At 35.5% G+C, this 13387-nt stretch overlaps 1 protein-coding gene across 11 annotated transcripts in view; it reads right to left on the bottom strand.

Annotated features, from left to right (window-relative positions):
* The window catches only part of Clasp2 (cytoplasmic linker associated protein 2), a 203474-nt gene that overhangs the window by 162394 nt on the left and 27693 nt on the right, over positions 1–13387 (bottom strand). For all 11 annotated transcript variants that reach the window (XM_023719722.1, XM_023719727.1, XM_023719721.1 and 8 more), the window contains exons 2-6: positions 11118–11196; positions 7612–7715; positions 4777–4868; positions 3560–3635; positions 484–581 (exon numbers count right to left, since the gene is read on the bottom strand). In XM_023719722.1, coding sequence (XP_023575490.1) covers positions 484–581; positions 3560–3635; positions 4777–4868; positions 7612–7715; positions 11118–11196 — 449 coding nt within the window. The remainder of the gene's footprint in view (positions 1–483; positions 582–3559; positions 3636–4776; positions 4869–7611; positions 7716–11117; positions 11197–13387) is intronic.

Here is a 13387-nt window from a genome sequence, read left to right as displayed (position 1 = left end):
GGGTCTATAGGGTGTTCAGGGTCACACTACCAGATTGGACTCATAGTGATTCGCCTGTTTACAGCCTCCCAAGAGCTGGGATTATAGGCACATGCTACCACTCCCAATCTCAGTTGCTGGCTCAGCATGCCCTGGGGGCGGGGCTGGCACAGCAGGCCTGGGGATGGAATCTCTGGCCCCTGAGCCTGCTTGTAGGCACTTTAATCTGCCGAGCTATTTGGCTGGCCCCAGAATACATTATTAACAGTATATTTATAGCAATATTTAAACAATACTAACACATACACATGTAAATATATTCTTTCATAACTTTAGAATTTAAGATATTTAGAAAAACTTTTTCAAATAACAAATGAAATCAAATTTTTTAAAGATGTGATATACATGTTCCAACTCCCTATGATGAATGATACTGCAAACATGTATTAATAAAAAAGAAATTAAAAGTTGGAGCAAAAAAAGAATAAATTTGGTAAAACTTACCTAGCAGGGGGAATTCCTCTCTTATAGAGATCAATCCTCACTTTCTCCCCCACATGTCTGTAAATCTCTACAATAGCCAGTATTGCAGTATCTCTCACCTGTCAAAGAATTCAGAATTTTTAAAGAAATTTATATACGATAAAATTCTTTTCCTCTGGGTAACATTACACAAGCAGATCAACTTGAATCAGCAAATTGATTTTAATGCCCCTAAAGAAATTATGGCATGTCATGAACAGAAAACCAAGGATCTATCAAGAAACCTCTAGAAAAACCTAGCATATCACTTTGTGGCCTTTTGGCTAAGATCAAGTGTACAAAAACCTAGCAAACCTCTAGAAAAATCTAGCTTTCATAGAAATATAAGAAACTTGTGAATAAAAGTAATTTGGCCTTCAAAAACGTATTTGTAATAAGATACAAACAACTGTCAATAATTAATATAAGTTATTGGTAATTTATTTTCCCAGAACAATTATTTCAAGAATGTGGCCTGAATTCAAACAAATATTTTTATAATAGTATTCATTGGAACATCATTCAGAGTAACCAAAATTAGAAACAACTCAAATGTCCTCCCACAGTTGAGTTAATAAACAAAGTGTGACATGTGTGTGTATGCATGTGCGTTGTTCTCACAATATTATTCAGCCTTAAAAAGGAAGGAAATTCTGATATTTTAAACCAAAGACGAACACTTTGAGGATACTATGCTAGATGAAGTCAGATACAAAGATGAGGAATACTGCATGATTCTGCTTCTATGAGATACCTAGAGTAGTTGAAATCATACAAAAAGCAGAACAGTGATTCCCAGCAGCTAGAGGAAGGGAAGAACAGCAAGTGGTTATCTAACGAGTGGAGTTTCAGTTTGGGAAGTTAAAAAAAGTTCTGCAAATGTACACTGTTGACAGACACACAACCATCTAAATGAGTTTAATGCCAGTGAGCTATATACACTTTTAAAAAGGTTGAAATGATAAGTTAGTTTTTTTTTTGTTTATGTATTTTATACAGCGTCTCACTATGCAGCTCAGACTCTTAGTGATCCTCATGTTTTCAGCCTCCCCGGAGCTGGGATTACCAGTGTGCATCACTACGCCTGGTCTTGGTGGCCACCTCAGCAATGGGGGCAGGGCCAGCGCAACACATGGTATCAGGGATCAAACCTGGCCCTGTGCTTGCCTAAGCAGGCACTTAGTCCACTGAGCTAGCTCACTGACCAGGAACTGAAAAGTTTTATGCTGTGTGTATTTTATCACAAGAAAAAGAAGGAAAAAAATATGGCCCCAAAGAGTAAACTGAAGGGTAGTTTTAGTTTCCTTGCACAGCACACTATTAAAAGAGCAACTAAGGGTCAGCCATATAGCTTAGCAGATTAAAGCAGGTGCAGGGGACAGGGGTTTGATCCCTGGGGCCGCCATGCTGCCCCCCCACCCCAGGGTATGCTGAGTCAGCAATTGAGACTGGGTGTGGTGGCGCACACCTGTAATTCCAGCTCTTGGGAGGCTGTAAATAGGTGGATCACTATGAGTCCGATCTAGTAGTAAGACCCTGAACACCCTGTAGACCCTTCCCTAAAATACAAAATAATAATAATAATAATAATAATAATAATAATAATAGAATTTAAAAAATAAAGAGTAACTAAAAGCCAGGTATGGTGGTGCACAGCTGTAGTCTCAATTTTTCAGAAGACTGAGGCAGGAGTTCAAGTAGCCCAGGCATTCTTTTGAGCCTAGGAGTTCAAGTCCAGCCTAGGCAACAAAATGAGATCCCATCTTACAAAAACAGTAGAACTACAAACCTGTCAAGGAGGAGCTAGGACCTGAAATATGGGGCAATCTTATTTGAGGTCATTCTTTTTTTTTGGAGGTCATTCTTTTTTTTTTTTTTGCGGAACCGGGGATTGAACTCAGGCCCTTGCGCTTGCCAGGGAAGCGCTTATTCCACTGAGCCATCTCCCCGGCCCCCTGGAGGTCATTCTTAATACCCAACCTTTGCAAAAAGATTACAGCTAAGATTCATTCACCAGGGAGAACTGGATCCAGAACGCATCTTTGTAGTATTTTTATAGTACGGGTAGCTTAGAAATAAGTTTCTAGCACCTAATGTACCACTAACACAATCTTGTTACATGAGGTAATTACAAGGTTTTTATGCAAGTGGGTGTGGTGATACATGCTACTCAGGAGGCTAAAGCCAGAGATGTGCTTGAGCTGGAGACCAGTCTGGGCACAGGGAGACATTTTTATGCAACCATATTCAGGAATAAAAGAAGCTGGCAACCTGTCCTCACAACTAACATAGAAATTACAGAATACATGTCTCATGTCTCTCTGGGGAAAATAAGAGAAAGGTAGGATGCAGCTAAAACTGAGTAGAAAAGGAGGAATGACAAGATCCAGAAACACATGTGCAAAACAGTCCCCAAAGCTGTGCACATGGACTTTCCCTAAGAACTCAGGCAGGTTTTTGACAGGATGACATAGACCCAATGTCAGTCTAAGGAGTAGATGATACAAAAAGGACAGTCCACACTAAGTTTTTATTCATGTTCACTCTTGCATGGCAGCCTACCTTCACACTGTAGGATGTACTTTTTGTCCTACTTTAATAGGCACAAACTCAATCTAAAGAGCCTGTTTCTTTTTCTACCTTTAATAAAACTTTGCTACCATTAAACAACAACAAAAACCTTATAGAAGGCCACAGAAAGGAACCCAGGGCCTTTGTTATTCAATCTCTCAAACTGAAGAACCAGCCATCAAGTCCCATCCTGGGGCTGGGGAGATGGCTCAGTGGAATAAGCGCTTCCCTGGCAAGCACAAGGGCCTGAGCTCAATCCCCAGTTCCACTGAAGGAAAAAAAAAAAAAAAAAAAAAGTCCCATCCTTAGTCCTGGTAGTCTTTAAACTACCCAAATGAGCAGCTTAGGGAATACGTTTTTTAAAACTATCTTTGGTATACATTTAAAAGAGATAAAGTGACTTTACTACTACCCCTCACTGGAATAAAAGAAAGAAAGAGTAGTGAAAAAAAAATCAGTCAATGCTTAAATGTAAATATTTTCTTACCTGGCTGTTGGAATCTCCAAATAAGATGCACAAATGTGGTACCAACTTGCTGACGACTAAGGGCTGAGCCCCAAAACTAAATATGATTTGAGAAAAAAGAGAGGGAAAGTTGGTTTCAATTAAATAATAAACAAAATATTTTCATGCCTGGCCTCTTGTCTATATCAATACGACAATTATGGTGGAGAGGATGTGTACACATCATCAAAACACAAAAGATACAAGAAACAAGCAAAAACTAATTCTGAACAATGTGAAATATACAAACTAGAATAATTATGACTGATGCTAAAAATTAATATACAACCCAACATTCCAAACCAATGTCATTTTTAAGCCTAGCAACCTATAAATTGTGTAAGAAATCAGAGCATTCACTTTTGAAATAGATTTTTAGACCATGGGTTTCAAATAAACATGAAATTAAATGAAATAAGTAAATGAAAAGATCTTTATGCTTATTAACATTTGGATGAAGTCACAGGTTAAAAGCAAATGACAGGAGAACCAAAGTTCACAAAGATTATGCAGACTGAACACACAAACTTCAGATGGAAGAATGGACTGCAAAGCAAAAAAAAAAAAAAAAAGGAAGTACAGTAAAAGTAAAAAATAAAGAAGTAACACTATAGGAAAGTTGAAAGTTACTATATATTACCTATCATATTGTATTAAACCTGAAAAAACTAGTCCAGAATGAGAACAAAAGTCCCAGTTTACATTTCTTCAGAATCTTCTTCATATCTCTGTGGCATCAATACTGTTAGAACTCTGCAAACTGCTACCAGATTTAGTTTACCCAGGAGTCTTGTTCAGGGTATGATTTGGTAGCCATCCACAGTACTCCAGGGAGCCTAGGGCCAACTGGAAAAGGGAAGATTTGGGAAGTGGGGCTACAATATATGAGATACCACTGAGTTAAAAACAATTCCAAATTGGATGCAGAGCTTAGATCGTAAGTTATCAACACATTAGTTCTATGGCGGCTATAATTAACATACTACAGAAAACAAGAGAAACATTTATTATAAATGATAATTTTAAAATTAACAACCTGAAAGATAATATACATACTTTTATGAAAATAGTAAAGATACCAATAAATTCTATGCTATCAATTAATAACTAATTAAAATTTCCAGTCTTTCTTGATCTTATAAAATGGACTTTTTGAGAAATAAACATAAGAAGGCCATTTTCAGTAATATAAAACTTACATGTTTAAGGTTTCAATAAGACACAGACACACGCCTTCTCGAGATCGAAAATTCTTGTGCTTAAAACCAGAAGCCAACTGTTCCCAAATGTACTGTTTAAAAGAAAAGTACAGATATAACAAAAACTAAATTATTCAAGTTGTAATATTTTAACTCTTCCCAACCTTATTACAAACTTCATTAATAACTGAATTTTCTCATCAGAATATTTCTACTTTACTATAGGCCGAGTATCCCTTTTTGAAATGCTTCATTCTAGAAAGATTTGAATTTTGTTTTTTCAGATTTTAAAATATCTACATTTACACAGTGCGATACCTTAGAGATACCTTCAGGATAGAACCCAAATCTACACACAAACTTATGTTTCTCACACACACACACACACACACACACACACACAACACACACACACTATATATGGTAATTTTATACAATGCTTTTAGTGTACTTATGTTTTTTTTTTTTTAACATTTATTTTGTGTGTGTGTGTGTGTGTGTGTGTGTGTGGGCCAGCTCAGCCCACCAGGGGGCGGCCCTGGCTGGCATGTGGTGCTGGGGGATCGAACCATGGTCCCTGTGCTTTGCTAAGCTTGTTCCAAGTAGGTGCTTTAGACCACTGAGCCATCTCACCAGCCCCAGTGTACTTATGTTTTAACAGTGACCTACTGCACAAAGCCAGGTATGAAATTTTCCACTGTGGTACTATGTTAATGCTTAAAAAGTTATGGACTTTGATTTTTGGATTAGGGATGTTCAAATTTTAAGTTTACTAAGTCAAATTTATATCGCTATTCTTCCTAATCATTCATTATATTTTTAATTATATTTGTCACTTTAGATTTCAATTATTGTCATTAAAAAAGACATCCAGAACATAAAAACCTTAGCATTTCCCACAGGCTTTCTCCTATGCTTCAGAAGCCTCTGATAACAAGGCTCGCACTGGAAGTCCAGCAGTATAGCAAGCATGTAGAAGGTCCAACGTTGCCCAACAACTACGACACACTGGCATAAAGAATAAGCTTTTTCAATAGATATTATAATGACGGGTTTTCTCCTTTTAATACTACATCCACACGAAGGATATTTTGGGGACACTTCATTTTATGATTTAAATTGTTTACATATATCTATGCTGAAAAATGCATGCTTTCTTTATAGATAAACAAGTAACATAAAACAATGACTTGAGTTTGTTTTAACAAGGAATCCAACTTTACTTTTTCAATTATCCATACTGAAATATGGATAATTGCCCAATCAATCCCTTTTACACATTTGGAAACATGACTTTTACCATTTATCAAATTCTCCTACACACACACACACACACACACACTCTCTCTCTCTCTTTCTCTCTCTCTCTCACACACACACACACACACACTCTCTCACTTTCTGGATTCAATATTCTCTGTACAGTCTGTATTAAGCTTTACTAATATACTTCTTCTTTAAGAGCCTATGTTCAGTCCACAGCAGTGCAAAGACAAAAAAAAAAAAAAACAAAAAACCAGAACACCAAATCCTATAATTGAATAATATGACTCTGCAACATAATCTCTGGAACTTTAATCTATAAAATTATTTGCTTATATATCTACAGATACATGGACAATGAGGTTTCCTATCTTTGTAATGACAAAAAAAATTTAAATGTAAATAACAACGTATCAAAGAATATCAACCACTAGGTTGGAGCAATGCAACTTTGCAATTCCAACTACTCTGGAGGCTAAGGCGGGATCCTAGTTCAAACCCAGCCTGAGCAACACAGTGAGACTGTTTCAAAAAAGCATTCCGAACTGTTAACAAAGATTTAGTTCAGAGATATAAAATAGTGGGAAGCAGTATACTTTTACAATTTAACACTCTGAATTCTTATAAAAATGTGTATTAACAATTTTAAGCACTGCATATTACTGTGCATATTACCTATTCTGATTTTTTTCCATTTGCACTACTCTCTCAATCTTTGTTTATAAATCACTTTTTCTTTATTCTCCTTTCAAAATATCTCCATGATATGATTTGCATATGGTTTGTCACCCATGCTGTTACATGCTAAAGACATGGTCCTCAGCGTGGATGTGTTGAGATACACAGAGGGAACTGTGAGGAGCAGCTATGGAAGAAAAGCCACTTCTTCCTCTGGGCTTCTTCTCTCGCCTGTCAGGGTAGCACTCACCCTCTTGTCATTCCTGTGTATGGTATGCAATTCTGTCACATGGTACCATCCACTAGAAAGTCATTCACCACAGGGGCCTGTCCTATGCTATCTGGACTTTCAACCTCCAAAACTGCTAGTTAAATAAATCTCTTTTCTTTACAGGTATCTAGCTTCAGATATTTTATTATAGTAACAAAACAGAACAATGAGTTCTACAAGAGCAAATTATTTCTATTGCATTCATAAACTCCCCATTCTTAGAGTATAGTCCTTAATTAGTAGCCACCTATTAAAAGAATTTCTTCCTTGCTGAGAATTAGGAATTAATATAACGCTTGTAATCTTCAAAATAAGCTTTTTCATTAAACATTTGACAATCTACAATTAAGGAAACCCAGAAAATCCTGAATATAACAGTGTTAAATTACTTTAGTCTGTACGTTAGGTTTTGGTAAAAATCATAATAGAAATAAAAAAAGGAAAAAACCCGCAAAATTTAAATATTGACACTGTTGCTTAAATTTTAATCTCTTTAAGGCATTAGCAATAATTTGAAATTTCAGCTTTCCTGCCTCCAATAGTTTTCACTAACTTGTGGTTATTACTATCTATCTTTACTGACATTTCATTAGAAAAACCTGTATTTTATCATGTAAGCTTACCATCGGTGATGCTACCTGATCCATTAACTTCAGTAGCAGAGTCTGAGCTTCATCTCGGACTTTGTCTTTGGCGTCTCCCATTCGGTCTATTAAAGCTACAATAACTAAAGGAGGGAGAAAGTAAATATGCATAATTCATCTCTATTACAAATTATGTTTTATAAAACTACAAATACCAATTGTGTCCACGTATTGAAAGTTAAAATAAAGATACTGTCTTTGGAGTTCTTTATTCCAAATGAAAATAACTGAGAAGCAAGTTTAAACAGAATGTATACACTATAATATCCACTTATAATGATGTAAAAAAACAGACAAAATCTAGAGATAAGCAAATATTTCTCCCCAAGATCATAAAAAAGATAACAGGGAGAGAATACCATCAGGAAATGTGGCGAAGTCTAAAGAATTGGCAGAGGTTGAGTTTCTTGACTTGGTCACAATTCAGATATTGGTTTTATAATTATTCTTTAAATGGTATATGTTTGAAATATACTCTTCCTTATGTGGATATATTCCACAACTGATAAACAGAAAACCTATGTCCCAGAACTTAGGTTTTGTTTCTCTACCACATCCTAGACAAAGGTACCATTCCTTGAATAGAGGCAAGAAAGGCAGGTAAGAATCCATTCTTTGAAAGCTTTCATGATCAAAGTTTTGTAACTATAAATCAACAATGAATTACAAAATCATAGTATGTTCTTTACATGCACTAAGAGGGCCAAGGAGATAGCTCAGTGGCATAAATGCCTACCTGGCAAGTGCAAAGGTCTTAAGTTTGATCCCAGTACCAAAAACAAACAGAAAAAAAAAAAAAAAAAGTACCAAGAATGTACTGTTTACATGTACCAATTCCCCACAATGAATGTAATCATTATGCACTGCATATATGTATTAATAAAAAATTATGTTGAAGAAGTGGGTTCTAAAGTCATTTCATAGAGGAAAAAAAAATCTCAAAAATTTTTGGTACTCCCTTAACACACCATTTAGTGTGATTTTACTACATCTGTGATCTTGAATATAGTATTTAACTGCTTTTGGTGTACTGCCTCGCCTATAAACTTAAGTAATAGTCAACTGAGGTGACTACAGAAAATTAAAAGATAAGATGTAGCCAACACAGAAAGGACTCTGTAGTATGTGATCTAATGATCACTACCACCCTGGACGTTTGAATGCCAAGAAATGTCAGGTTTCTCTTTTGGCTTTCCTGCTAATATGGCCTTCCTTCCTCTGAGTCACTGGAGGCATAGGTTTAATGCAAATAAGAGAATTAGGAAGAAATGAAATTATTATTTTATTTTATTTTTTGGCAGAACTGGGGATCGAACTCAGGCCCTTAAGCTTGCCAGGGAAGCACTTATTTTACTGAGCTACCTCCCTGGCCCAGAAATGAAATTAACAAAGAGATATTTTCTTAGTTTATTGATAGGCAGTTATAATTAAATGTTTATCTACAGTGCAATAACCAAAATTAATATAAAGGATCAACAACAACTGAGGTAAAAAATAATTGTATTCTTTTGGGAAGAAAATTACTAGAGAAGCCAATTGTTCAAATCTTAAGCTTAAGCAAGGAAATTCCTATGTAAGAAAATAAGGCCCACAACAGGAAAACTATATCCCACTCCTGAGGCAATGAAGCATTAGTCACTGGAAAAAGTATACATTTTTTCTCATCTTTTTTGGTATATTATTAGCACTTTTGCCCAGTCATACTAATTTACAGGATTTAAATAACCTGTAAAAAGAGAGGTCCCAATCACAATCACCTCCATTTATTTAAACATAATTTGAAGTGTTTAGGTGTGTATCCATGTGTTAATAAACACAGTACAATAATAGGAAAAAAAAAAAGACGTTTTATTTTTGAATTTTTAGCTTCAAAAAAAAAAATTCTAGTGTAAAGCTTCCTAGCTTTCCCAATAGTAAACACAAAAGTTGGCCCAACTAGAGGCTCACTTCAAGTAAACAGTAATTTTATACAATCAAAACAAAACTAAAACACCTCACCAAAAACACTTAGTATTATACTATTAATTTACATAATAAATTCATAATTTTTCATCAAAATCTTTTTTTAACACACAGCTGCTTGCAAACAAATAGAGTTAAGATTTATTCTTAGATCCTACCAGTTACATTAAACTTCCCTAATTACAAAGGCAAGTAGTGATTCCAAAAGTTTTTAACATCTACTATAAAATTTTAAGTAGAAGATAGACAGTAAAAATCTTCTCAGAAAATATTAATAGAAAGGATGATCTAGAAACTAACTAAGGATTTAAATTATATAATAAAGATCAAGAGGCCCATTAGACACTTTTGCTTGAAAAGATAACTACAGCACAAAAAGAAAATTTGACATAATTTGATGACATACCAAATATGAACAGAAAAGCTGAACAATATTTGAAAATAATTATGATACAATGACATTATGTAACAATCCACCCAAAAAAAAATCATTAACAGTTAAGTCCTACATAATGGGATCCAAATCACTCTATGTATTTCAAAAAGCACATGAAGGTCAATCAAGTTTATACAGTAAGTTAAAACCAGTTTTGTAATTACAAAGAGCAGGATTATATTAGCCTATTGTACTGTACAGCAAACACACTTTTAAGTAAGCACTATTCAATGTATAACCAGCAGCCCAGAACCAGTCTACAAAGTATGGTAAAGAGACTGGGAGTGTTTACAAAATGTTTAAAACAATCTCACTAAAGTAATTTTGTTTATTAACTCTAATAATAAAAATTAAAGCAAGGTGCAGTGGAATACATTTGTAATCCCAGCTACTACAGAGGCCGAACAAAAAAAGCCCCACAAGTTTAAGGCCAGCCTAGGCAACTTGCGGGGATGCTTTCTCCAGAAACGGAAGTGGCCAGGGGCATGCTGGGAGTATAACTCAATGGTACAGCACTTGCCTACCAGGCACAAGGTCCTGGGTTCAGAAACTGAAGTGGGGAAAAAAAAAAGTTGAATGAGTTGATAGTACAGCTCTGGTAAAGGGCATGACACCATCATCAAAACTGAAACAGAAAAAGAGCTCTGTACCTTTTTCTTTGTGCTGTAATTTATCTTTCCTTATATTTTATAAATTATTGGTTGGCACAGGTTAGCAATGAAAAAATTTAGTCTCTAGTCCCTTTTCACAAATAGTCTGAAAAACAGCATAGTAAATTATACTATGAATTTTAACATCTACAAAAGATCCAATAAATTTTTTTTAAACATGAAGTAAAAAATCTACTAGCATTCAGCAAAGTTTTTAGGCTCCCAAGTTTTTGTTTTGTTTTTGCTATTTTATTCTTCAAAGGGAATAAAATTACTTAAATATGGATAAAATCTTTATTTAAACTATAATGCTAATATCAGATCACTGAGTTGTACAAAACTACGATTTTAAATTTACAAATAATTCTGTTAATCAAAACTAGAAGAAAAAAGTTTCTAACAAAGTCTACAATGATTTTTAAATAAAGTTAACTTACCCATTGCTACATATGATTTAAATCGTGTTGATAATCTGTCCACAAAGGCACTTAAAATTTCCAGTCCCATTAATGATACCTACAGACAGAAGTTTTAATAAATACAAATTACTGATGAATACTTTTACTTTTGCATCTGTACAGGTAATTAATTTCTTTTTTGTTTTTGTTTTCTTTTCAAAGTTTTATTGATAAACATATAGCAATGAGATAGTTTCAAATCAAATCGAAAGTACAGTTTCAACAAATAATACACTGCATATATTCTTCTTAGTGGTTAATTGCTGTACAAGATGCAGACTTGTGATCCTATTTACAAACACCATTAGAAAAAATCATTCTATTCATTAAGAGAATGCAACTATGTATCTATCCCAACCACTTTGAATACAGAGATACAAAATGGACATTCATAGTTATACCCCATTTTTTTTAAGTTCCGTTATTGAATATTATAGGTGTGTAAACTCAGCAAAATATTCTAAAAGAGTCCAGTAGCCCATAATAGCACTGGGTCTTCTGTTTAACTGGCAATGTCAGAAATTATTGACCTGAGTCAACCCACAGCTCAACGTAACAACATGGCTTTACTTCCTATATTTCGTCTTCATACTTTTCTACTGGATGGTTAAGACCAAGGTAAAGCAGGACCTGTGCAACAAGAGTTGTAGCTTTTTGGTCTGAGAAGGTCAGTGAAATGCCCTCAGGATTTATCCTGAGATCAATTAATTTCTAACATACAGAAACCATTACGTATTGCCAAGCTTTTTCAAGATCAGATTAAAGTATTCAAGGATAAATAGCCATGAGGTTGAGGCATCCTATTCTCAAATGGTGGTGGTGGTGGTGGTGGTGATGGTGGTGGTGGTGGTAGTAATAGTAGTAGACAATGATGATGACAACGACGATCACCACCACCAGGATCACTACCATGATGATGACAACCACCACCATGATGACCATCACCACCATCACCACCAAATATGTGAGGAACTAATGATAAACCGTATTTACCAAAAAGTTAATAACTGGTAAATTTGGTGAAGGTTACAGAAGAGTTCACTGACAATACCTGGCAGTTTAACTCTGAAATGTTTCCTAAATGAAACAGTTAAAAATTCAAAGAGATTCTTAAGTATGAAGAAATTTCAGGAACAGACCCCCAGGCCCAGCGTGTGAGTGAGACGACCCAGGGGCCCGCCAGATCCTGAATAGACCCAGAGCATAGGCCTGGCAAGTGAGTGAGAGGACCTGGGCTGCTGGATCCTGAATAGACCCAGAGTGCAGGCCTATGTGTGAGTGAGGCCACCTGGGGCCCACTGGATCCTCATTTGATCCAAAGGGCAGGCCCAGCACGGAATCCTTCAGCAGAACTCCCTGCAAAGAGGCTAGAGGCAAGACCCACCCAGATGATTCAGGAGCAGAACATATTGCCTGTGACACAAAGGGTTCAACTCTAACGGTTGCAGCAGAAAGAAGTGGAGCACAGCTGCCAGATCCAAGCAAAACCCACCTGGAGGAATCTGAACTTTTTAGATCCAGACCTGGTGCTAAGGTAATAACTCTAAGCTCTACACCAAAGGTCAGAAGACAGTGGTATACAAAATGACAAAGGGAAGGAACAAAATACAGTCTCAGGCCCCGAGTCCACCCAGTACAATTGCAGAAGACACTAGTATTGAGGAAAACTGGAAATCACACACTGGATATCTCTGAAATAATAGTGTTAGCAGTAAAGAAACAACTGCAGAAAGATATAGAAGAAATCAGATCAGAAATAATTTCTGAACTAAAAATTTAGTGATAACTATAATCAAAGAAGTACTAAGTGCTTCTAATGAATACACTGATAAAAAAAAAAAGCAGAATATAAAAATGATGGAACCCCTGAATAAGCAATGTAGGAAAGAAATAGAATGTATGAAACAGGTTCAAAGTGATATACAGGAAATTAAAACCTCAATCACAAGCTTGCAAATCTGTTTGAGTGAAAGTGAAAATAAACTTTTTGACCTGAAAGACACCATTGCAGCTAGTGAAAAAGTAAGAAAAGATCTCTTGAAAACAACTGGGATGAAGGAAAAAATAATTCAATACCCACAAGACGATGTAAAGATGAACAATGTAAGACTAATAGGCATCAATGAGAAGGAAAGAGTCAATGCAAATGATTTAAAAAGAATATGGGCAGAAGTAATAGCAGAAAACTTCCCAAATATGGGGCAACAATCTGACATTCCTGTAACTGAAGCATACAGAACTCCAAATAA

The sequence above is a fragment of the Octodon degus genome, unplaced genomic scaffold (genome assembly GCF_000260255.1).
Source record: "Octodon degus isolate 3935 unplaced genomic scaffold, OctDeg1.0 scaffold00071, whole genome shotgun sequence".
Classification (NCBI taxonomy): domain Eukaryota; kingdom Metazoa; phylum Chordata; class Mammalia; order Rodentia; family Octodontidae; genus Octodon; species Octodon degus.
The sequence above is the reverse complement of the archived record's forward strand: the minus strand, read 5'-3'. Positions and strand labels throughout refer to the sequence as shown.